Here is a 20,466-nt window from a genome sequence, read left to right on the forward strand (position 1 = left end):
GGAAGGAAGGAAGGAGGGCTGCTGGTGGCGGCGGCGGGTGGCTTGTGCGCGACCGGAGATTGCCGACGGCGTAACCGATCGTCGATCTCTTCTTTCTTGTCGCTAGCACCACGCACGATGCCCCCGTCGGAAGGGCGCTACCTCGCCGCACTCCCCGCGCAGCACAAAGACGCCGCCCCGGACACGCTCTACCAGGTGCGTCCTCCCCCCGCAGCGCCGCTGACCGCCGCAGAAACTCGAAATCGTAGGCAAGGGCGCGTACGGCGCAGTGTACAGGGGAAAACACATCGCGACAGGCCACATCGTCGCACTCAAAATCATCAATCTCGACACCGAAGACGACGATGTCGCCGACATCCAAAAGGAAATCTCCCTCCTCCAGCAGCTCATGCTCGGAGGCTCCAACTCGGGCGGCCCGCCGCCCAACGTGATCAAGTACTATGGCAGCCTCATGCAGGGCCCGCGCGTCTGGATCATCATGGAGTATGCGGAAGGTGGAAGTATACGGACTCTGGTACGTGTCTGGTTTATCGACGCTCACCATCTCCTAACACCAAGCAAAGTCTCGGGCACAACCACTGAAAGAACTGCACATCTGCCTCGTCATCCGTGAAGTCTTGTTGGCCCTCGCGTTTCTTCACAAGAACGGGGTCATCCATCGCGATATCAAAGGTACGCCTCGACCTTTTCTTCTCCCTTCACTTTGCACGTTGCCAACCTCATTATGCAGCCGCCAACATCCTGCTCACCACCCAGCCGCATCGTATTCTGCTTTGCGACTTTGGCGTCGCCGCGCTCCTTCAATCCTCCACCTCCAAACGGTCCACCTTTGTCGGCACACCGTACTGGATGGCCCCCGAGGTTGTGACCGAAGGCCGCATGTACGATGCCAAGGCCGATATCTGGTCGCTTGGGATCACCCTGCTTGAAATGGCTTACGGCGAACCGCCCATGTCGGGCCAACCTGCCGCACGCGCAGTCATGCTCCTAGGCGATAAACGCATGCGCGCACCCAGACTCGAAGGTGATCACTGGAGCAAAGAGATGCGCGATTTTGTCGTCGGGTGCTTGAATGAAGAACCCGCGGACCGTCTCTCGGCAGAAGAACTGAGCAAGTCGAAATGGATCAAGCAGCAGAGCAAGACTCCCCTCACCGCCATGAACGATTTGATTGCGAGGTACCAGGCGTGGAAGGAGTCGGGCGGCCAGAGGCAAAGTCTGGCAGCCGGTGTAGGCGCTAATGTCGACGATGACGATGATGATTTCGATAGACATCCGGCTGATGGAGACTGGGCGTTTGACGTGAGTATTTTTTTGAGGGGTCGTACATCTTTGGGCTGATATCAGTGCAAGACTGTGCGTTCAAGGGCAAGCATCTTGCTTGGCAAGCAACAATCAGAAGACAATGGCAAGTCTTTTTCCTTCTGTCTATATTTGAACACGCCTAATCTCCCTCCCATTCTTAGCCTCTTCAAATCTATCACCACCTACAACCCATCCTGCGCCTGCGCCTCAATCACTCCGACGTCTTTTCCACGATGAATCATCCACAGACCCTGACCCTTTCAAGTCGTTTGCCCATCAACAACCTCCAACCCCTCAGACGACCGAGGGTAGCGACACCATCAAGCAAACCGGTCGTTTCCCCAGCCCAGAACAGGAAGATCTGCCACCTCTTGTCGATACCGATTCGCCCCCCGCCACACCCGGGAAAAACGAATTGGATGGACAGACTATCCGTCAAGCCAGGCTGGGTCGGGATGGACGATCGCCTACACCGCTCATGATCACCACCGGCTACTCGCCTTCGCCTTCTTCCAATACCCTATCCGCTGCGTCCACCGCCACTTACTATCCCATCGAAACCCCACAGGAACATACCCCTATCGCTCGCACCGACGCCGGCGTCCCCTCACCGCGTCGCATTCGAAACAAAATCAGCCTTGACAATCTCTCTCTAACCCCTACAAGCAAGACTCAACCGGCAGCGGAAGAAAGGTCCAAGAGTAGTGGAGGCATGCGTCGACCAAGCGCAAGTGATGCCCGTGAGGGTCTCCGTGGTTTCCAATTCCCACTCATGACCAAATCAGGCCCTGGGCCCACTCCTATTACCACCGCATCCATGTCTACATCTACCAACACGCCTACATCTACACAACCACCCGCAGCAGGCAAACTTTTCCCACCCCCGCTCAACCGAAATCACTCTGCCGCACCCGCTTATCCCTTTGCCGACCCCACCACCACCTCTACCACAACCACAACATCACCCACAGGCACCTCTTCCCCCGGCTTCGGCGGTCTCGCGTTCGGTCCCCGACCACCCATGATGCGCCAAGCATCCGTCGCCGTCATGGAAGGTCGCGCCGCCAGCCAATCCCAATCCCAAGCCCAAGCCCAAGCCTTAGCTCTAGCGCTCGCACATACACAAACTCATCAGCAGCAACAGCAGCAGCAACAGCAGCAGCAACAGCAGCAAGGATCGACCAGCCCGCCCACGCCGAAGAAGGCGGTGGCGTTGGGTGCGCCTAATTCAATCGGTCTAGGGAGACCGGGTGTGTCAGCAGCAGCAGCAGCAGCAGCAGCAGCAGCAGCATCAGCAACAGCAGCCGGAGGAGGAGGAGGCCAGGGAATGATGATACGGAGTCGAAGTGGGAGTAAAGCGGAAGATGGACATCCCGTCGGTCTAAGAGATCTCTTAAAAGTTGGTTCTCCTTCTTTTTTCCTTTTTTTTTTTTCAGATCATTACTCTAGACTATGTGCTGATTCCCTTCTCCCTCCCTCCCTCTCTCTCCACAAAAATCAAACTCAAAACAGCTCTCGCCCGCCGTACCCGATATGCCAGACCTCCTCCCTCCTTCTCCATCTGTCGCCAACACCCCACATAAATTCTTCCCGTCGCCTTCGCCTTTGGCACAAACAACTCACGCACATGCCGAACCATCAGCGGCATCGGCGGCATCGGCATCAGCAACGGCATCAGCAGCGTTCTCATTCCCAACACTCGCATCGGCCCCTATGAGCGCGGCACCGTCGCAGAGGTCTTTACTTCCTGCTGGTACAATACCCGCTTCGGCTCCACCTGGCCTTGCTACCCAGCCCAACGCTTTTGCGCCAGTTCATGCCACAATGGGTCCACCCATCCGACCTCTTGATCTGAGCATGTTGGAATCGGATGATGTCTTTGACGAATTGGGAAGAATGGTGGATGATATGCAGAGCTGGTTCGGTTGTGTCGAGAGCGGTTTAGAAGAGTTATTGGCCACCGGGGTAGACGTCCAGAACGCTTAAAAGTGTTTTATAGATGTCTTGTTGTTGTAAATTAGCCCTACTATCTGGAACCGTTTCTATAGAATCCAGCAGGTGCATATCATTAACAGGAAGAAAAAAGACCCAAAAAATCATACAATCCGTTTCACAAAATATATATAATATCATATCAACTTACAAACACCTCGCTGCGGATCTTTCCTTCTGCTTCGCCTGCAACTCATCCAAGCGCGATCGTAAGGCCGCTAGATTACTCCCTGATCCAGGCGGCGCAGAATTCTTGCCAGGCCCTCCTGCGGGTACTCGACTAGTAGATGGTCGCCGGAGCGTGCTCCCAACTCGTGCTTTCGGTAAGTCGATGGTGGTTGCGGGAGGCTTGGAGGAGTTTCTAGCGGCATCAGTAGCCGAACGAGGAGTGGGAAGGGCACGAGATATAGGAAGGGTTGACTGGCGGGTGCCAGCCGAAGCAGGCGTAGAAAGAGCTCTTGATTTGAGGCGGTCTGTACTAGTAGCAGATGATCGAGCACTGATTACCGAAGGACCCGATGAAAGCTTCAAAGTCTTAGAGGTAGCACTAGCCAGTGTAGAGGTCGCCGGTCGACTCAATCGATTGGTAGCAGATGTAGCGTCGCTACCAAATGCCCGTGAAAGCCGCGCCCTAGTCGCCGTCGAGGCAGGCGTATTGGCAGTAGCTGACCTTGCAGTGGGACCGGTGCCAGGCAGCGGAAGACCGGCCGGTCTAGATGACGCCGCAACTGATGCTCTGGGAACACGAGCACCAGCTGCCGAAAGTCCTTCTGTCGTGTGCGATCGAGTAATGGTGCGAGGAGCAGCAATGCTCGGTCGCGAGTTTGGAGCGCGAGAGACTGTCGCGGCAGTTGACACACTACTGGATACTGAGCCGGACCGGTTCTTGACCTCGGTTCTGGAAGAAGGTACAATGCTTGCTCTAGGCACGCGTGCAGTAAGAGTGGCCTGTGGATTGCGATTCACGATTCGGGCTGCGCAGGTCTCAGTGGGCGCAGCAGTTATCGTCTGCCTGGCAGATACATTCTGATTGGCACTAGACAACGTTGAATGTGTGCTGATCGGCCTAGCATGAGTTGGTCGAGGACGAGGTAAGTCGATACTCTTTTGCGAGGCACTACAAGATATAGGGACGCCTCCAGCGGAGAGGGAGATTCGGCGGGAACCAGTTGTGTGAGGAGCCACCTTTCCTCTAACTCTGGGTGCAGCTGGTGTCGCCGTCGAAGTCGAAGAAGTTTTATAGGTACGGGCTACAGAGGCAGTTTTGGGTGGAGAACCCAGCCTTGAAGCCGATGCTGCAGCAAGCTTATCAGCCTTGACACGCTGAATAATCTCAGCAACTTTGGACAAGCTCTTCGATCGACTAAGGGTAATAGGCTTTTGCTCCTGAGCTTGATTGTCATCTAGAATTGAAAGTGTATGACTAGTACGGGACGTCGGTAAAGTAGCCTTGGTAGTTGCCTGAGCTTGAGCAACGATTTTTGATGGACTCGCTTGGCGAGGTCGCAGAGTAGCGGGCATCACCATCGTCTCATCCGCACCCAACATCGTCCTAATACTCATCAACACAAGACCTAGTGTATGACTGGAAAACCTACATATCCATTTTGGCAAACATGTCGTCTTCGGCATGCAGTAAATCCACAAAACTCTCCTCCGTCCCTGACGCCCTCTTTGGTTTTCCGACTTTAGCCATGAGATCTCTCACGTCCATTGTCCTATCACCATCATGGCCAATACATCCGGCAGCCGCTCGAGAAATTGTAGCAGGCGGAATCGTCAGCATGTAGCTAGGTCCTTCATCCAGAGTCTCGCGAGCAATCATCTCCTCGTCACGAAGAAGATATGCAGTCTTCTGGGGACTAATGGGCAGAAGAGTGCTTTTGTCAAGATTAATAAGCAGTTCTGATTCTTCCTCACCAACCGCTGCAAGACTGTTGCCCGAAGAAGAAGCCGGGAATGTACGTCTTGTTTTGGATGTGGGAAATCCACGGAGTGCATTGGAGCGAGGAAGCGACTGAGCCTTGACCGTTGATGATCGAGTAGGAGATGCTGACCGGGACTCTGTAACAGTGTCGTTAGAACCATTGGAAGAGGTAGTCATGGTGGAATCGTTGCCGCACCAAGGTGGCTCGACACGGTGAAGAGAATTAGTGGAGGCAAGAAGGTGTGCCTGCTTAGCAGGAGAAGTTGGCAGGAGTGTAGACTGACCAAGATGCTGAGAGGCAGGGTTGATATCTCTCTGTCGCTTCATCATAAACGGGTCGCTGGTAGAACGATTGATGGTGTCTCGCTTTGGTCTAATATCGCTCAACTCATATTCCAAACTGTCATCCCCTACACTACTTGCGCCGCCGAATAAGGAACATTCCCCGATAAGGGAGATATCTCCCATGTTCGGAAGGCGAAATGAGGCTGATAATCTCGGCGCAGGTGCAGCTTGAGGGTTGACCGATTGCTCGATGAGGGTGGAGGCGAAAGGAGACTGGGAGGTTGATTGATCGCAAGTTACTTTCTCGTAGTGTGGGCCGACGTGAAGGGCATCTGGAGAGATGGAACTGTCGCCAACCTCCTCGATAGAGCTGTTCAATATGATAGGATGCTTTTCCAGCGGGCTGTCAACTTTGACCCGACTCCCGGGAACCCTCAAACTATCCCTGCTGCCCTTGTCGACTTCCACTTGGCTTTCCGACGTAGGAAGATCGGGAGTGCTATATTGAGAGATGGAATGAGAGACAATTCCTTCAGGAATATCATCAATTCTCTTTGAGTCCTTGGGAGTGTCTGGTAGACGTGGAAGCTGGGAAAGGTATTCGTCAAGGGGAAGGCCGTTGAGGCCCAGCATGGCCCTGGAGAACGTAAGTTTGGGCAAGACTTGTTGAGGGACGGCCGACTTACAGGGATAGCCTGGCCTTCTGATATGTTGTAGATGGGGACATAGGTAAGCAATACAAGTATTCGGAAGAGCTCCGAAAAAGCTCTGGAGGGGCCAAGATACGTTGCTGTGAGAAAGTTGGTGAAGAGTCAAGTCAACAAGCCAAAAACAAACATACCAAACATCGCACACAACAAACCAGGCGCGTATTAGAGGAACGCGTGCCTTATATTTTCTGTTTGAGTAAAATAGGCCTGCGCCTTAAGCTATTATGTAAACAGGTAACGTCTACGTTCGTTACGCATGTACTTTCTTTGTTCTATCGTTGAAGATCGTTGGCAACTACATGGATATTACGAGAATAATCCCCATATACAAAAGCAGATATCATTCCCGGACATAATATCTCACAGTCGACAAAATGTGTGGCATAAAGCAGCAGCATGAAAATCCTCTCCCTCTCTATTAGTAATCGACACACGTCCTTATCCAGAATCTTCTCGCCGCGAAGAGAGTATATCTTCTGTCAGTCCATTTGGGCATACCACACAGAAGGACTCTTGGTCTTAACAGGCCATCATACAGGCGAACAGCAAAGTCTCCATACCATCAACTAGATTGATCGTATGCGTGCTGGACAAAATCCAAGCAACCGGCGTGAACAAGGACTTGTCTCTTTTCGAGGTTCAAGACGAGATGAGTAGTATACCGCGCCAACATTTCTTTCATAGGATATATCGGGAACCGCAGAACAGAATACAATGCGATGGTATTCATACTAGTTTCGGGAGGAAATGCCTCCTTTATGTACAGGACAGATATGAGTTTAAACAATGCAGTGCCTGGTTCAGTTGGAATATGACAGAAAGAGTGTGTAAGATTTGGCTAACTTGGGTAAACAAGAGGAATATCAAAGCAAATCAAAGTCCAATGTGTGATTCGATGGTAATTGAGGAAATGATATGTACAATACACTACAGAACATGACTCATCTATACTACGGTTAGGGGGCATGACTTTACAAGAGCAAAGCCAGTCCTACAACCGCAGAACCAAATACAGTCGCGAATCTTGCGCGCAGACCAGCTGTCGCGCCAGAATCGACATTTTGCGAAGCAGATGTTCCCTGAGACGATCCGGACGAAGTCGTCGAAGTGCCCGCAGCATTATCTGATGAGCTAGAATTTGTTTGGGCAGGGATAACAGATGTCGCGGGGAGTACGGCCACTTCGGAAATGGGTTGAGTCTCAATCTTTCCAGAACCAACCATGATTATCTACCAAGAGTCAGTTTCACATGCTCAAGGCGCAGAAAACCGATCTACTTACCTTGCCTTGCGAAGGAATTCCGTCAACCACTAAGAAAATCATCGCTGGTCCGGGTTGGAAGATGTTGGCATTGGGAGGCATCTGACTGACATACAAGGTAACCTCTCCTGAAGCCTCGTCCTTGGTGTAGGTGGAGTTCAACTCGAGGTACCTCTGACCCATGTTCATCGCATGAGTTGAGAATCCAGTACGGATAACGACAACCTTGGTGTTGTCAGAGTTGGAGGATGAGTTGGAAGGAGTGTAAGACACATTGAAGTATTCGCCACCGTAGCTCAAAGAAGAGGGCCAAGAACTAGAAGGCTCAGGGCGCTGCTCATTGTACCAGAGAGGGTACCATTGCTCGACGCTATAGGATGTGGGCCACTTCTCAGAGGTGGCGTCCTTGTTAGGGTTGGAGCCAGAGACGAGAATGGATGAGTCTGCAAGAAGGATAGCGGATGAGTGGTACATGCGTTCTTGGGTGCTCATGCCGAGACCTTCGCGAGACCATCGGCTGCCAGCAGGGGCGCTGGGGCTATGTGATGTCAGTCATTGGCATCCCATAGCTGATAACTGAAGCTCACTCGTAAATTGCGGGTTGATAGAGAGGTTCTTGTCCATAACTTTGTCCAATGGAGTAGCCTTCGTCACCATATCCCGCTGTTCCCATAGCAACGCTAAATCACGACTGTTAATTTTTTTCTGAAGATCCTGTTGTTGGTTTGGAACGCACCCGTTACCCATCCACATTTTACCGTCAGGCATAAAGATGAATTGCCCCATGCTCCTTCCTTCAAGCATGTAGTCATCATCTTCATATGTAGGCTTTTCGTCCTCCGGACTGATCCTAACGCAAGTGTTGTCTGCAGGCACTGCAGTCACGTTGAACTGCGCGCCACCGTCGGAAGACAGGTTGAAGTTGGCAGCGCTACCACCGCAGAAGAGGACAGTAGCAGAGTAGTTGTTGGCAGGCGTCAAAGGAAGAAGAGCGGTGGCGGCAGATGCGGGATAGACACGGACCGCATAGGGCATGTCAGGAAGAGGAGTCTCTTGTTGGGCATCCAAATCATAGAGAATAGTCTTGTAAGCAGCTTGCATGAAGAGCTTGCCTAGACATGGAAAACTTAGTATTATCGTATGCGCTTCGTAGATGAACTCACCTCCGGGCATGAGCCACGTCAAAGGGAAAAGATTCACAGGGACAGTGTAGTTAAGGAAATCCATGTAATGGGACTGATTGTCGGTCTTGGGGTAGAATTCATAGGTAGGGTTGTTCTGAGCAAAAGTTGAAACATACCTGAAAGCCATTAGCTATGATCGCAAACGCCCAAAGACTACTCACCCGCCGTTGCCATCTCCACCAAGGACAATCAAGGAACCATCACCAAGGAGCTCTACAGTGGGATACCACCTCTTGGAGGTCATGGTCAATTCGTCACCGCCCTCCTGCCACTTGCAACTTCCATCATCGCATGGGGTCAAAAGACGGATGGCAGCGCCACCATCGGTATCCATAAAATCGTTAGGTATGCTGGGATTATCCTTGGTGGCGACGCCTCCATACGTGACAGGCTGGTTACCACCAAAAACAGCCCATTCGCCGGTCGCCATGGAGAGACCAGCCGCACAGAAAGTATTGGAGGATACCTGCATGGCGGTGGCTTTGTTAGTTGTGAGGTCGTAGCTTGTGCCCCATGCTGGATGAGTGAGGCCATCATCATTTGTTACTTGGAGAGAGTTGTTCTCGGCCTCTGTGTTCGTGCATTAGGGAAGAGTCACGCAATGAATAGTGAAGCGACTTACTGTCGAGAATGTATGCAGTCGTCTCAGTCCCTGGTATATATCAAACCCGTCAGTGTTTGTCAGGTCTGCACAGCATGAAAAGAAACTAACCCAAAAAGAGCATCTGTGCGGAAACGCCAGAGTCTCCGACGATTTGATAGCCACCAGGAGTGACACCATCGCGAACTTGCTGTTGAGAAAACGCGCGGTTGGGCAAATTGCGGGATGGACCTCCGTGGGCGGCTGCCAGGAGTGGAAGAAGAGAGAGGAGAATGGCAGAGTACATGGCTGTGCTATGGTCCAGAGGACGAAAGGAATTGAACGCCGAGGGATCGAGGTGCGGAAAATTCGTTTTTTGTCTTTGTCTTGGTTTCTGTTGTCCGAGTGGCTGTTGGCTGTTGTTAGGAGAGGGGCAAAATGGTTAAAGGAGCGATATAGTGGGCGTGTATTAAAGGGCGTGTATGTATATGATGTGGACAGAACCAGTCTGATCCGTTCTTTAAAGCAGAGGCTGTGTATTTTGAGCGCGATGTGGTCCGAGAGTAAAAACAGAATGTTCGAAATCAACTCAAATATCCAAACAACAGGATGTTTGGGACAAGAAAACAGGCACGCACGTACGCGTCTCATCCAGCTCGCACCAATTTTCACCGGGCTTCCTTCTTGCATCCGCGACCATGCGGCTTGGAGTGGCTGTCCTCTGATCTTCCACCGAGTCGTGTCACCAACACAGCCTATGCATAATCAAGCAGCCAATCCATAACGAATGCTACATACTTCTTGATTTTTTGCGACTGGGCACAAAAACTAACAAGTCCAAGCTGAAACAGACGTGCGCCGTTTCTGCTCATGCCGTTGTGGGGCGGAAGATCTCGAATTTTGGACCCTTGTCACGGGTGCCTCACATTTTCCCTTATCCTATTATTATCTCGCCTCCTCTAAAAGCTGATAAACGACGGTATTGTCCGACATCAAAGGACGGAGTCCTGCCCGCCCTCTTGGCGATAATAATAGCACACGTATAAAATTATCGTCCGATGTAAATATTCCTATTCGATAACCAAAGCAACCATATAGATGTTCCTTTAGCATAGCCTCAAGGAACCCGAAGTAAAGGAAATTGCAAACGATAACCAAAGATGATACTACTACTTCCTGATCATCGCGTCGGGAAGAGCCGACTACGTATTTATCTTCTCTTCTTCCGAGTTGGATTCTCATGCGTCACCAACAACTTCCTTCCCGGCCTCCTCGCTGCTGCCTTCCCCATTTTCAATATGAAACCCAGTGACTACATTTTATATTTCTTCGGGCCAGGTCGGAAACTGTCCAGTATCCTCCTTCGAGGGGCTGGTGTCGAGCCCAACCACATGTCGGTAGCTCGCCTTTTGAGGGCAGGGTAATATTGGTACCGTGCCACACACAGAAATAGCGCCATGCAGGGATATGAACCAAGTGGTCACAGCGACTCTATCCGCACAATGTTTTTGTCTTAGTTCGTGAAAACCGGTACTTCTCCGTCTTGACACTGGATCTAATCGTACAATACATATACCTCATGTGACTAGTGTTACAAAAAGTACTCATGCGTCATAGGTCGTTTTTGCGGTATCGAGCGCGCATCTGGAGGCGCTGCGTCAAAGGTTTTGTATTCTTGGCGTAAATTCTCGTCTAATTCGAGAACGCTTGCTGTGTTCCCACATCTATGCTATTGATTAGCGATCTGGTTGGATGGCTGACGACGGCCACGTACCTGTAACAGTAATTGGGCGCTGACCAAACTGTCACGATTCGCCGGTCGAACATGAGCTATGGAATGTCAGCATGTGCCATTTCGAAATCTGTAAGGACGCACCTTGTACCCTTCCATCACCAGCTGATGTGCTCTAGCCACTAATTCTATGTCGTTTGCATGATTAAATTGCTGGTACTTTTATCAGCAAAAGAGACCCAAGTCAACTGCGATGCTTACTTCGACAACATCCCGTCCAAACAAGAAACCTGCTCCTCTCGGTGACATACCCCAGCCTTGTATCTCCTCTTCATATGATGTTTAAAGTCAGCACAATCATAATTGCGATGATTAGAAGAACTAACCGTCAGGATCTGACCATAACAGATCGCACATAGGCCCTTCGTGGGGCACCTCCTGCCGCCTATCTATCACCCTTATCTAAAAACAATATCAGTGCATCGTTCGTCACTAGATAGGTTTTACTCACCTGATCTAATCGGTGGACAGCAGGACTTAATCCTCCATGAACACAGAACACACGCCCGTCGACAACGCAGCCCAGACTCAGGTAGTCAAAGACATCGCAACAGTATCTCCAAACATTCGAACTCCCGTATTTTCTCTGACACTCGTCGTAAAATCCATAAACTTGAGTGATTTGCCGCGACTCATGATTGCCTCGAATAAGAGTGATACGGTCAGGATATCTGACTTTCAATAATAGGAGAAGGAGGAAGGTTTCAACAGAGTAGAATCCTCGGTCGACAAAATCACCTATGTCCATATTAGATGGATTTCAATGTTAACAGAGCGGTACATACCCATAAAGATGTAGTTTGTCTCAGGACAAAATCCTCCAATCTTGAACAGCTCCATGAGATCGAAAAACTGACCATGTATATCTCCACAAATCTGGTGGACTCAGTAAAAGGACAGATCTTCCATCGGAGCAACACTCACGGTCACTGGACTATCAACGTATTGTACATTGCCCTCCTCCATCAATATTTCCTTTGCCTTTGTACATAATTCTTTTACTGCTGACTCTGGTATAGTTTCGCATCGTTTTAGCTGCTCGATTTGCCTTTTGAGTGAGAGGATGGATGGTCGTGTGCGTGGATGTGATGATGACAGCGACGGGTGAATTGACGTGAACGGGTGCGTGCAATGAAGATGTGGGAGATGAAGGGAACATATCAGCTTTATGCATACGTTAAGAGTTATTTGGAGAGTTTGCGGACGCACTTGTCCAGATCTGATGACAGAGACATTATCGTAAACAAGGTGTGTGTCGTGAAACTGGCCGGTGCTGTGAACGAATTGATCGCGATCGCGCTGCTAGATGATATAGGGTGACAGCGAAGATGCTGGGTATCTGTGCTTGCAATATAAGACTTCGAGAGTGTAGTGTGGTGAGCAGCGGTGCTCTTTTGGTTGTAGATATATAGTATGGATGGCGAGTATCGATTTGTTATGCTCTGGGTTATGCTTGTTGTTGGTGGCGAACCCAGCCTCAGGGGAACGCTCGAATAAAGATTCATCTCCTCCCTTTAGGAAGGCATTTACGTAAGCATCGGTCTTTTTCGGAGACGTGCCGACGGTGTAATGGCCGAGGGTTATACGAGGTTATTCACTACTACGACTATTTATATATCTGCTAATTTATTGGGGCAATGGGTGACCGGACTAGAGTCATATCTCGTGATTCTGGCAGACAAACCCATCCAATAACCAATAAATAATAAATGTGAGCCATAACGGCAGCCGATTCATACACTATATTAGGATATATCTCGGAGGTTCATTCGCCGAAAGATAGCACTCACGTCGTGTACAAGCAATCGTTGTAAGACAACCCATCGATCCCTTGCGCTGTATCCATCTGTCCAGTCGTAAGATATAACATCCCCACTGCATATGCTCCTTCGCAGCAGCCATCGCCATTTGCTTAGAACTGCGTTCACTATCTCGCGATCAAAGCCCCTCCACAAACCCATCCTCCCATCTTCTACCATGTCCCAGGGAGTTGGATACTCTTCTTTGACCGAACAGGTCACTTCAGCTGCTGCTGCTGCTTCCCGAACTGTCTCCGATCTTGTCAACAAGTACACTGTACATGACATTGCAAAGACGGGTTTTGGTGAGGGTACCAATGACTTTGTGAGTGTTGTGGTATACCCAGTGCTTTATAAGCTACTAATCAAGTAAACCAGTACAACGCTGCTCGGCCCTCATATCCTGCTGGTGCCCTTCAAGTGATTCACTCTTCTCTTCCCTCCCATCCCTTGAAAATTGTTGAGCCCGGGTCTGGCACGGGTATCTTCTCCCGTCTCCTCCTTGCTCCTCCTAACCCTACTTATCCTTCCTTCTCCATCGACACTCTTGTTGCCGTCGAGCCCAGCGAAGGTATGAGGAACTCTTGGTGGAAGGCTCTGGAAAAGGCTGGATTGGGCAAAAGAGAAGAGAATGAAGGTGGCAAGGGTGAGAAAAAGGTTGGTACTGTTGATGGAGGTTTTGATTCATTCGGCGGTGCCAGGGAGTACGGCGTAACAGAAGTGCAGAATGGCCAAGGTGGTGTAGACGGAGTGGTTATTGCCCAGGCGTGGCATTGGTGTCCTGACTACGACAAAGCTTTGGTGAGCCCTTCCGGGCCCTCAAAAATCTGCTTGAGCTGATTAATGTCTTATTATATAGCGAGAGATTGCCGCGTATCTCCGACCAAATGCCCCCCTCATTCTCATTTGGAATCTGGAGGCTAACAACCCACAATGGCAAGCCGACCTTCGCGAAGCCTATCAAGGCTACGATCTTGGTAGTCCCCAGTACTACAAGGGCCTTTGGCGCAAAATGTTTGAGACCCCCGCTTACAAGGAACTCTTTGACTCTTCCGAGGAGCACACTATTCCTTGGTCTGTTGGCATCACCGAAGATGGCATGTTGGACAGGTTGTTTAGCAAGAGTTACCTCACAGAGCAGCATTTGAACGGAGAAAGGAGAGAAGAGTTTATCAGAAAGATAAGGGACATCGTCCGTCAAGCTCCTCATGAGTGGATCGACAAGGAAGTAAGTTTATACACACGTAAATCAGACGAAAGTTGATGATATGAGTAGAAGGGAACATTCAAGTACGATTACAACACCGATATTGTCATTTGTAGACGCAAGGCGTAGGAAGCTGTCTTTTGACCCAAGCTTTAGAGTCAAGTCGGGCATTAAAGATAGGCCTGAAGACAATCTGGACTGAAATGCATGAAAAATAATTATTCTTCACAACGTCTCTATTCGCCCCTTAAATCCATTTTGAGTGGCATCTGTCATGAACCTCGATCATTGATCTCTTAGGTGACGTATTCACACTCATACCGTCCCTTGTCTCCTTTAACCTATCAAACCAACTTGATATTCACATATTCTCTCCTCCACATACACGCGATTGGTCTCAACCCAAGTTACGCCTTTTTCTCCCCACCTGCGGTGGCGTTTCCAGAACCAGAGCCCTCTCGCTCACCCCTCTCCCTTCTAGGGCCAGCAGAGCCAAAGCCTCGACCTCGACCCCTGAAGCCTCCACGACCACGGCCGCCCGGTCCGCCGAACTGGCGGTTGTTGTATCGAGGGACGGTAGGCTTTGAGATGCTGACATTGACGGGGGTATCTCTGATCGTCTATGGCCGTAACTATAAGTATAAATTCAAGTAAACACCTGAGAAAAACGTACGCCTGTGGAAGCTTTAAGAGCTTCATTCATAACTTCCTCAGAGTCAAAGTCGAGGTATCCAAAGTCCTGAGCTGAAATTAGCTTTCATTCAAAGTATGTTATGCTAAGAATTCACCTTTTGTTGCTTGGTAAACTGGTCAAAAATAATCTTGACCTGGATAGCCTTCTGACCCGATTCACCAACAACAGCCTTCAATTCCTCTTCAGTAGTGGGAGTGGGAAGGCCCTTGATGTAGAGAGAGTATCGCTTAGGCTTGGCATCTTCGGTGAACTCAGTCTTATCCTCATCCTTTTTCTCGCCCTCATCAGAGATATCATCAGCCCACGGGTTGCTTCCCTTCTTCTCCTCCTTGTCTTCTCCCCATGGGTTCTCATCCTGCGATTTCTCTTTGTCTTCATTCTTCTCAATGGGCTTGGCATCCTTCTCTTCCTTTTCGTCGGTATCCTTAATCTTGTCGGGAGCAGCATTACCATTGGCCGCAAGCTTCTCCTTCTTTTCCTCCACATTCATGCCTTTCTCCCCCTCTGGTTTTTCGTTCTTTTCATCTTTCTTGCCATTAGTCAGACTAGCAGCGGCGGCTGTCTTACCAGAAACAGCAGCCTGAGCTTGAGCTTGGGCAAACATTTGGCTCTGGGACAACCCACCCATGGAGGAAGCAGGGTTAGATCCAAACTGGCGAGTGTTGCGCGGGCCGGGAGGAGGTCGAGCGGAGAATCCGGGACCCATGCCGGGGCGGACTGGAGCTCTTCCCTGAGAGAGGAAAGCGCCAGGGGCACCATGAGCACCATGAGGGCCGGAAGCAGAGGGCACACCTTGAGCGGGAAGGGGACGCGCGCCAATGGGACCGGGACCAGGTCGACTGGACAATGACTTGACAGAGTTCAAGCCGGAAGGTGCGGAGGAGATGGTGCTACCGGTGGGAGGGGCGGGACCCTTGCCAGTTCGATGAGCAAAGTTTACACCTAACAAAGTGATTTAGCTAGAGCAATTTATTGCCAAAGGTTGACGTACCGGAAGACTTGGTTTCTGCCGAGACGCGGCTGTCGGTGATAGAAAGAAGCATGTTGCCAAATCCAGCATCCCTGATGCTGTCAGCCGATGTGCTCACGCCATTACATTTTACTTACGAAAGGCTCCAGTGCCAGGTGTTAGCCCACATGCCATCATCGGCAATCGGAACGTTTTCGATAGCAGAGAGAGTTTTGTGGAGCAAAGCAGTTTGTTTGTCACTTTGGAAAAGTCAGTGGGATCATAAGCAGCAAATCTGAAATAATGACTCACTCCAAAGATCCAAAAACTCGGTCTCGCACTTGGTCGAACAACCCTTTGAAATCGTCTTTCGCTCGTTGCATCTTTCGCCTGTATGACTCGAAATCGGGGTGGATGGAGTATTCGTTGTAAGAAACAGGGTATCGGACTTAAGGGCCATCAGTCACATATTCTACTCCTATGGACAATGCGCTTACAATGTAAGCCGCAAGAGATAGTGAGATCAGCTTTGATGGCATTTGAAACAAGAGTCATAAGGCCGTTTCGGCTAGTGGGAGTGGTTGACACAAATAGACGGGTCTCATCAGGGTTGAAAGTCTAGATGGTCAAAACGTCAGCATAAAAAACACATCCACTTTTCCGTTATGCCTTACGCGTTGAGCGGTATCTATCAGTTCCCCGATCTGGAGAGCTGTGGTCCACATTGTTCCCTGAGCACCAGCAATGCTGCCATGACCTTCTCCTGGTAGCTGTTCAGTGGTTTTCGAGATCTTTGAATAGAACGCACCGTAATCGACTGGAGAAATTGTCAGTTTAGGAAACTCATTATACGCGGACATACTTACAGAGCTTGTGATCAGCAACGGTCCCACCCAAGCCCAACAGCCTCAACTTGACACCTCCAACTTCAACTAGTCTTGAAGTAGCCTCATCAAGGATAGCCAAGTTTTGGACTCCATACTCTCCTGTCCTAAACTTCTCGATCACGTTGACATCCTCCACCAAGCCCCACGTTGTGAAGACCGGGACTGGGAAGTTAATGGCACCTGACAAAAGGTGAGGAAACTGAGAAAGAGGGAAGTGAACCGAAGAGTTGTTAAGCTGATTGATGAGAGCTGAACGTCCGGCCGAAAGAGGGATGGCAAGGAGCTGAGTTCGAGCTGCCGGAGGAAGCAAAGGCGAGTACTGTATGAGGTGGCGCAGAATTCTAATAACGTCAGTCAGCCTATCCGTCCTTTTCCTGGTTTTTTTTTTTCCTTTCTAGCCTGTTAACTACTTCGGGTAGACTCACTTGTCGTTCATGCGGTCCACACTCTCAGCAGTCATGAAACCAAAGTCACCGGTGTGGATGACAGCAGTCGCATCATGCTCCCGGATCAGTCTGTTCAATTCATGGTCTGTGCGCATTGGCAATCAGCACACATGCACCACTTTTCATCTGACAGATTCTCACGCACAGTCACCACGGATGTCAGCTACACAGAGGATTCTGCCTGTCCTGCCGGCAAAGACAATCTTGGGAAGGGCCTGGGTGTTGAGAGGAACCTTCTCACTGACGATGGCAGGTGTGGGGTTCGTCTGTGGGGCGTGTGTCGCCATGGCAGGAGTGGACATGGATGAGGGGTATGGGGATGGAAGAGGGATGTGGCGAGAGGTATAGATGGAAGAAATAGAAGAAGCTCCTCGAGTGAGGAAGTATCCCAGTACATTTACCCCTTGTAGATTCATTCTATTGTCAGTTTCTCAGAATGTTACATGTCATCATTTTTCCTCAATTTGCACTCTGCACTTCGAACGAAGAAACATCTATAATCCACACCTTGTCCCTATACACCTAGTAATCATTCCAACATGTCGTTCGGAGGGTAAGTGACCGCACAACCTCGACCACATCATTTGGATGCTTACGCAGCCCATAATCACAGATTCAAGTTTGGAAACTCGTCAACAACCGCCCCGGCAACCGGCAGTGCCCCAACAACTTCAAGCCCATTTTCGTTTGGTAACACAAGCACATCGAACGCGCAACCAGCTGCTGGTGCGAGCAACACTGGGGGTGGGATGTTTGGTGGATTTGGGCAGAATCAGCAGCAGCAACCGCAGCAGCCTGCCGGAGGTGGATCATCCTTGTTCGGGAGCTTTGGCGCTAAGCCTGCAGCTCCTGCCGCAGGAACGACTGGGACCGGAGGAGGACTATTTGGAGGTGCCAGCGGTCAGCAGCAACAACCACCTTCTGGTGGTGGTGGACTTTTTGGGTCAACTACTCAACCTCAACAGCAGGCTCAGCAATCTGGCAGTGGGTTGTTTGGATCGACAACTCAACCTCAACAGCAGCAACAACAAACGGGTGGTCTCTTCGGGTCTACGATGCAGCCTGCCCAACAATCTAGTGGATTGTTCGGCTCTACAGTTCAGAAGCCAGCTGGTAGCGGTCTGTTTGGATCAACCACTCAGCCCACTCAGCAATCTACGGGCATCGGTCTGTTTGGGTCTACAGCTCAAACCGCCCAACAGCCAGCCAGTACCGGTCTCTTTGGATCCACAACTCAACAGCAGCAGCCCTCTACCTCTTTGTTCGGCCAGTCGACAGCCCAACTAGGTGGTTCCAGTCTTTTTGGACAGACTACTCAGCCTCCACAGAATCAGCAACAAGAACTGAAGACTTCTGCCAATCCCGGTGCTAACACAGGCGCCGACAAAACTACCAAGTTCTCGGACCTTCCAGAAGCGGCCCAAAAGTATATTGAGCAGCTTGAGTATGCCCTTTTGCAACGATTCCCCTTGCCGTACTAACTTAATATAGTACCGCGATAAAAAACCAAAAGTCCATCGCATCCACCTTGCAGACGGAACCCCTCGGACGAGCTATCTGGCAAACAAGTCTTGATGTCAAGTCAGCCACAGAAGTAAGTATTTTTTTTTTTGGTCCTCTTTCAGCTCCTTCTCACACTTTTAATAGGAATACAGCTCCATCTCGCACACTTTAAAATCCCTAAAGAACAGCATATCTCAACTCCGCGATAAAATGATTGACCAATCAAGGGATGTTGAGCGAATCAAGGAGATCTGGGACATATATACATCAGGTGAAGGCAGAATGGGACAAATCAGGCTAGGAGCTTACAAGGAATTCCCTCACGAGTGAGTATCATGCATATCAAACATATAGAGTGCTGATTTGTCTCAGATTCTTCTCCAAGGTTGCTAATTCGATGGAAGAAAGAGTGACGAGATACAAAAAGACTATCACAGTACGTCGATGTTCGCGCGCACCGAGTCTTAACTGATGATGTCTCTCATCACAGCAATTGAACCGTGTGGTTGCGTCCCTTTCTTCTGACTCTCAAACATCTTCACCGCAAGTCATCGCACAGACCATCAACAATCATCAGCAAGCTATTCTTGCTCTCGCTGCTCAGTTGGATCAGTTGCAAGTGAGAATGAATGGATTGAAAGCGGAGTTCACGTGAGTTTTTATAATTTTGGTGCAGTGCATTGCTGACAGAATTAAAGTGCGGACTGGAGAGATAAAACGGGATCAGTGAGGGATCCGTTCGAGATGGCTAGAGAAGAGAGGAACGTCAAGGTGTAAATTGGAGATAGTAATGATTTAGCATGCATTATGATCGCCGCCTCGTTACTGATACTCACAGAGTTACATTTCATCCTTTTTCTATTCTATGATCTCAGTTTACTTATTCAATCTACTTAGAGACTTCAAGTCTACGCACTGTTTTGACAGAATAATATTGCAAAGGGATGACAAATTGTTCAACAGATTTCGCTACTACTCAGGATAATTTGTTCCACTGTAACGACGAATTCTTCTTCGACTACCGCTTCTCTTGAGTCCTTGATCGCAGGGCAATTCCTTCATTCTCCTCATTGGAGAACCTGCATGGATGGGAACTGGCGTGCTCGTCCGCCGCGTGTGGCCACTTTTGACATAAGAGTGGCACGGAGAGCAATCCTCAACCACACTGTTCCTCCTACGGGAGCTTGGAACTGAAGATGATCTGTGATGGCCCCCGATGGGACTGTACGAAGGTGATTGACCATAAACTGGATGCACAACCTCGCTGCCGGCCAACGCTGCTACCACTGTCGGTGTCATCCTCGCGTGGTTGCCCCAACTTGCTGGTTGATTCAACCAGCCACCTGCGCCTCCCACAGGCGTAACATAACTAATCGCACCAGCTGTTGAGGACATGTCAGGGGCATGGCCGGCGTGAACACGACCCATGGAACCGTTCCATCCATCATCTTCTCTATAACCGCCCAGACTGACGCTGGAAGGAGCGATCACACTGCCTCCTCCACCACCGGCGAAAGACATAGCTCTACCTTCTATCATACTACCCCCTCCACCTACGTATGAGTCGCTTCCAGCAAACCGATGCTCGCCCTGAACTGCAGCTACATGGGCCGACGGTGCATAGGTTTCGCCGTGGTAATGTGCCCAGGGGTTTCGCAGTCCGTTAGGCATGACACTGCCTGGAATGTGGCGTATAGGAAGGAGGTCAGATGCTTGTGCTGGGCCAGAAGAAGGCATGGATGACCAGCCGTGGTAGAACGCAGCATTGACTGCCAGTTGATGAGGGCTGGGTGTTACTTCCGTTGGCATGATGTGTACTGATGGATATAGATGGTGATCGAGATTCTTCAAAGTAAAAAAACTGGGAAATTGAGTCAACTATATATGAGAGGTTGTTTCTTCAGAAATGTTATATTTTGTAGTAGGCCGTCAACGTCTGGTTTGAA

General features: G+C 50.1%; 8 protein-coding genes across 9 annotated transcripts; 3 read left to right on the forward strand and 5 right to left on the reverse strand.

Moving 5' to 3' along the window:
- Positions 1–112: 112 nt before the first annotated feature.
- CNA03940 (kinase, putative) lies at positions 113–3,413 on the forward strand. The gene is made up of 7 exons (XM_024656253.1): positions 113–195; positions 233–514; positions 564–672; positions 731–1,302; positions 1,354–1,408; positions 1,467–2,704; positions 2,818–3,413. The coding sequence occupies exons 1-7, from the start codon at positions 118–120 to the stop codon at positions 3,289–3,291; spliced, it is 2,808 nt and encodes a 935-aa protein (XP_024511901.1). The 5' UTR covers positions 113–117; the 3' UTR covers positions 3,292–3,413.
- Positions 3,384–6,316, reverse strand: CNA03950 (hypothetical protein). The gene is made up of 3 exons (XM_566741.2): positions 6,196–6,316; positions 4,896–6,146; positions 3,384–4,849 (listed from the first exon to the last, which is right to left on the reverse strand). Exons 1-3 carry the CDS (start codon positions 6,234–6,236, stop codon positions 3,445–3,447), a joined length of 2,697 nt encoding a protein of 898 aa, XP_566741.1. The 5' UTR covers positions 6,237–6,316; the 3' UTR covers positions 3,384–3,444.
- A 615-nt stretch (positions 6,317–6,931) lies between these two features.
- On the reverse strand, positions 6,932–9,778 carry CNA03960 (glyoxal oxidase precursor, putative). The gene is made up of 8 exons (XM_567162.2): positions 9,376–9,778; positions 9,286–9,315; positions 8,825–9,233; positions 8,643–8,779; positions 8,216–8,591; positions 8,067–8,159; positions 7,501–8,017; positions 6,932–7,448 (listed from the first exon to the last, which is right to left on the reverse strand). Exons 1-8 carry the CDS (start codon positions 9,548–9,550, stop codon positions 7,191–7,193), a joined length of 1,995 nt encoding a protein of 664 aa, XP_567162.1. The 5' UTR covers positions 9,551–9,778; the 3' UTR covers positions 6,932–7,190.
- Positions 9,779–10,068: 290 nt separating this feature from the next.
- On the reverse strand, positions 10,069–12,472 carry CNA03970 (conserved hypothetical protein). Its single transcript, XM_567161.2, has 9 exons — positions 12,245–12,472; positions 11,960–12,083; positions 11,821–11,911; positions 11,487–11,773; positions 11,362–11,437; positions 11,237–11,304; positions 11,120–11,188; positions 11,018–11,073; positions 10,069–10,967 (listed from the first exon to the last, which is right to left on the reverse strand). Exons 1-9 carry the CDS (start codon positions 12,268–12,270, stop codon positions 10,835–10,837), a joined length of 930 nt encoding a protein of 309 aa, XP_567161.1. The 5' UTR covers positions 12,271–12,472; the 3' UTR covers positions 10,069–10,834.
- A 206-nt stretch (positions 12,473–12,678) lies between these two features.
- On the forward strand, positions 12,679–14,481 carry CNA03990 (expressed protein). Its single transcript, XM_566744.2, has 4 exons — positions 12,679–13,159; positions 13,213–13,635; positions 13,694–14,062; positions 14,111–14,481. Exons 1-4 carry the CDS (start codon positions 12,917–12,919, stop codon positions 14,168–14,170), a joined length of 1,095 nt encoding a protein of 364 aa, XP_566744.1. The 5' UTR covers positions 12,679–12,916; the 3' UTR covers positions 14,171–14,481.
- On the reverse strand, positions 14,231–17,409 carry CNA04000 (conserved hypothetical protein). Of its 2 annotated transcripts, XM_024656255.1 has the most exons (12): positions 17,163–17,409; positions 16,997–17,102; positions 16,551–16,912; positions 16,493–16,501; positions 16,359–16,447; positions 16,182–16,302; positions 15,997–16,132; positions 15,843–15,944; positions 15,727–15,797; positions 14,830–15,677; positions 14,715–14,780; positions 14,231–14,661 (listed from the first exon to the last, which is right to left on the reverse strand). In XM_024656255.1, exons 1-12 carry the CDS (start codon positions 17,317–17,319, stop codon positions 14,449–14,451), a joined length of 2,280 nt encoding a protein of 759 aa, XP_024511903.1. In that variant the 5' UTR covers positions 17,320–17,409; the 3' UTR covers positions 14,231–14,448. The 2 variants fall into 2 exon arrangements, with proteins under 2 accessions (XP_024511903.1, XP_024511902.1); XM_024656254.1 differs by having other exon boundaries at positions 16,359–16,501.
- Positions 17,410–17,508: 99 nt separating this feature from the next.
- CNA04010 (hypothetical protein) lies at positions 17,509–19,333 on the forward strand. Its single transcript, XM_566747.2, has 7 exons — positions 17,509–17,570; positions 17,631–18,461; positions 18,509–18,611; positions 18,665–18,846; positions 18,893–18,956; positions 19,011–19,171; positions 19,219–19,333. Exons 1-7 carry the CDS (start codon positions 17,557–17,559, stop codon positions 19,295–19,297), a joined length of 1,434 nt encoding a protein of 477 aa, XP_566747.1. The 5' UTR covers positions 17,509–17,556; the 3' UTR covers positions 19,298–19,333.
- On the reverse strand, positions 18,679–20,420 carry CNA04015 (hypothetical protein). The gene is made up of 4 exons (XM_024656079.1): positions 19,437–20,420; positions 19,357–19,378; positions 18,830–19,268; positions 18,679–18,771 (listed from the first exon to the last, which is right to left on the reverse strand). Exon 1 carries the CDS (start codon positions 20,327–20,329, stop codon positions 19,493–19,495), a length of 837 nt encoding a protein of 278 aa, XP_024514151.1. The 5' UTR covers positions 20,330–20,420; the 3' UTR covers positions 18,679–18,771; positions 18,830–19,268; positions 19,357–19,378; positions 19,437–19,492.
- Between the last annotated feature and the right edge of the window lie 46 nt (positions 20,421–20,466).

The sequence above is a fragment of the Cryptococcus neoformans genome, chromosome 1 (assembly GCF_000091045.1).
Source record: "Cryptococcus neoformans var. neoformans JEC21 chromosome 1, complete sequence".
NCBI classification, from domain to species: domain Eukaryota; kingdom Fungi; phylum Basidiomycota; class Tremellomycetes; order Tremellales; family Cryptococcaceae; genus Cryptococcus; species Cryptococcus deneoformans.

What these genes read in the sequence shown, in the direction of transcription:
- CNA03940 (XM_024656253.1), top strand. Translation starts at nt 118, where the DNA reads ATGCCCCCGTCGGAAGGGCGCTACCTCGCCGCACTCCCCGCGCAGCAC. An exon ending in GTGGAAGTATACGGACTCTG is followed by an intron (nt 515 to 563) that starts GTACGTGTCTGG and finishes CACCAAGCAAAG; the next exon opens with TCTCGGGCACAACCACTGAA. An exon ending in GTCTAAGAGATCTCTTAAAA is followed by an intron (nt 2,705 to 2,817) that starts GTTGGTTCTCCT and finishes AACTCAAAACAG; the next exon opens with CTCTCGCCCGCCGTACCCGA.
- CNA03990 (XM_566744.2), top strand. Translation starts at nt 12,917, where the DNA reads ATGCTCCTTCGCAGCAGCCATCGCCATTTGCTTAGAACTGCGTTCACT. An exon ending in GTGAGGGTACCAATGACTTT is followed by an intron (nt 13,160 to 13,212) that starts GTGAGTGTTGTG and finishes CAAGTAAACCAG; the next exon opens with TACAACGCTGCTCGGCCCTC. An exon ending in CTGACTACGACAAAGCTTTG is followed by an intron (nt 13,636 to 13,693) that starts GTGAGCCCTTCC and finishes CTTATTATATAG; the next exon opens with CGAGAGATTGCCGCGTATCT.
- CNA04000 (XM_024656254.1), bottom strand. Translation starts at nt 17,319, where the DNA reads ATGTCCACTCCTGCCATGGCGACACACGCCCCACAGACGAACCCCACA. An exon ending in TATCTCTTGCGGCTTACATT is followed by an intron (nt 16,133 to 16,181) that starts GTAAGCGCATTG and finishes ATGGCCCTTAAG; the next exon opens with TCCGATACCCTGTTTCTTAC. An exon ending in CTCTTAAAGCTTCCACAGGC is followed by an intron (nt 14,662 to 14,714) that starts GTACGTTTTTCT and finishes TTACGGCCATAG; the next exon opens with ACGATCAGAGATACCCCCGT.
- CNA04015 (XM_024656079.1), bottom strand. Translation starts at nt 20,329, where the DNA reads ATGCCAACGGAAGTAACACCCAGCCCTCATCAACTGGCAGTCAATGCT.
- CNA03960 (XM_567162.2), bottom strand. Translation starts at nt 9,550, where the DNA reads ATGTACTCTGCCATTCTCCTCTCTCTTCTTCCACTCCTGGCAGCCGCC. An exon ending in GGTGGAGATGGCAACGGCGG is followed by an intron (nt 8,780 to 8,824) that starts GTGAGTAGTCTT and finishes AATGGCTTTCAG; the next exon opens with GTATGTTTCAACTTTTGCTC. An exon ending in AAAATGTGGATGGGTAACGG is followed by an intron (nt 8,160 to 8,215) that starts GTGCGTTCCAAA and finishes GTCGTGATTTAG; the next exon opens with CGTTGCTATGGGAACAGCGG.
- CNA03970 (XM_567161.2), bottom strand. Translation starts at nt 12,270, where the DNA reads ATGTCTCTGTCATCAGATCTGGACAA. An exon ending in CTGTCCACCGATTAGATCAG is followed by an intron (nt 11,438 to 11,486) that starts GTGAGTAAAACC and finishes TATTGTTTTTAG; the next exon opens with ATAAGGGTGATAGATAGGCG. An exon ending in TTGGACGGGATGTTGTCGAA is followed by an intron (nt 11,189 to 11,236) that starts GTAAGCATCGCA and finishes TAAAAGTACCAG; the next exon opens with CAATTTAATCATGCAAACGA.
- CNA03950 (XM_566741.2), bottom strand. Translation starts at nt 6,236, where the DNA reads ATGTCCCCATCTACAACATATCAGAAGGCCAGGCTATCCCT. An exon ending in CAGAAGGCCAGGCTATCCCT is followed by an intron (nt 6,147 to 6,195) that starts GTAAGTCGGCCG and finishes TACGTTCTCCAG; the next exon opens with GGCCATGCTGGGCCTCAACG. An exon ending in ATGTTTGCCAAAATGGATAT is followed by an intron (nt 4,850 to 4,895) that starts GTAGGTTTTCCA and finishes GATGAGTATTAG; the next exon opens with GACGATGTTGGGTGCGGATG.
- CNA04010 (XM_566747.2), top strand. An exon ending in AAGTATATTGAGCAGCTTGA is followed by an intron (nt 18,462 to 18,508) that starts GTATGCCCTTTT and finishes AACTTAATATAG; the next exon opens with TACCGCGATAAAAAACCAAA. An exon ending in ATGTCAAGTCAGCCACAGAA is followed by an intron (nt 18,612 to 18,664) that starts GTAAGTATTTTT and finishes CACTTTTAATAG; the next exon opens with GAATACAGCTCCATCTCGCA.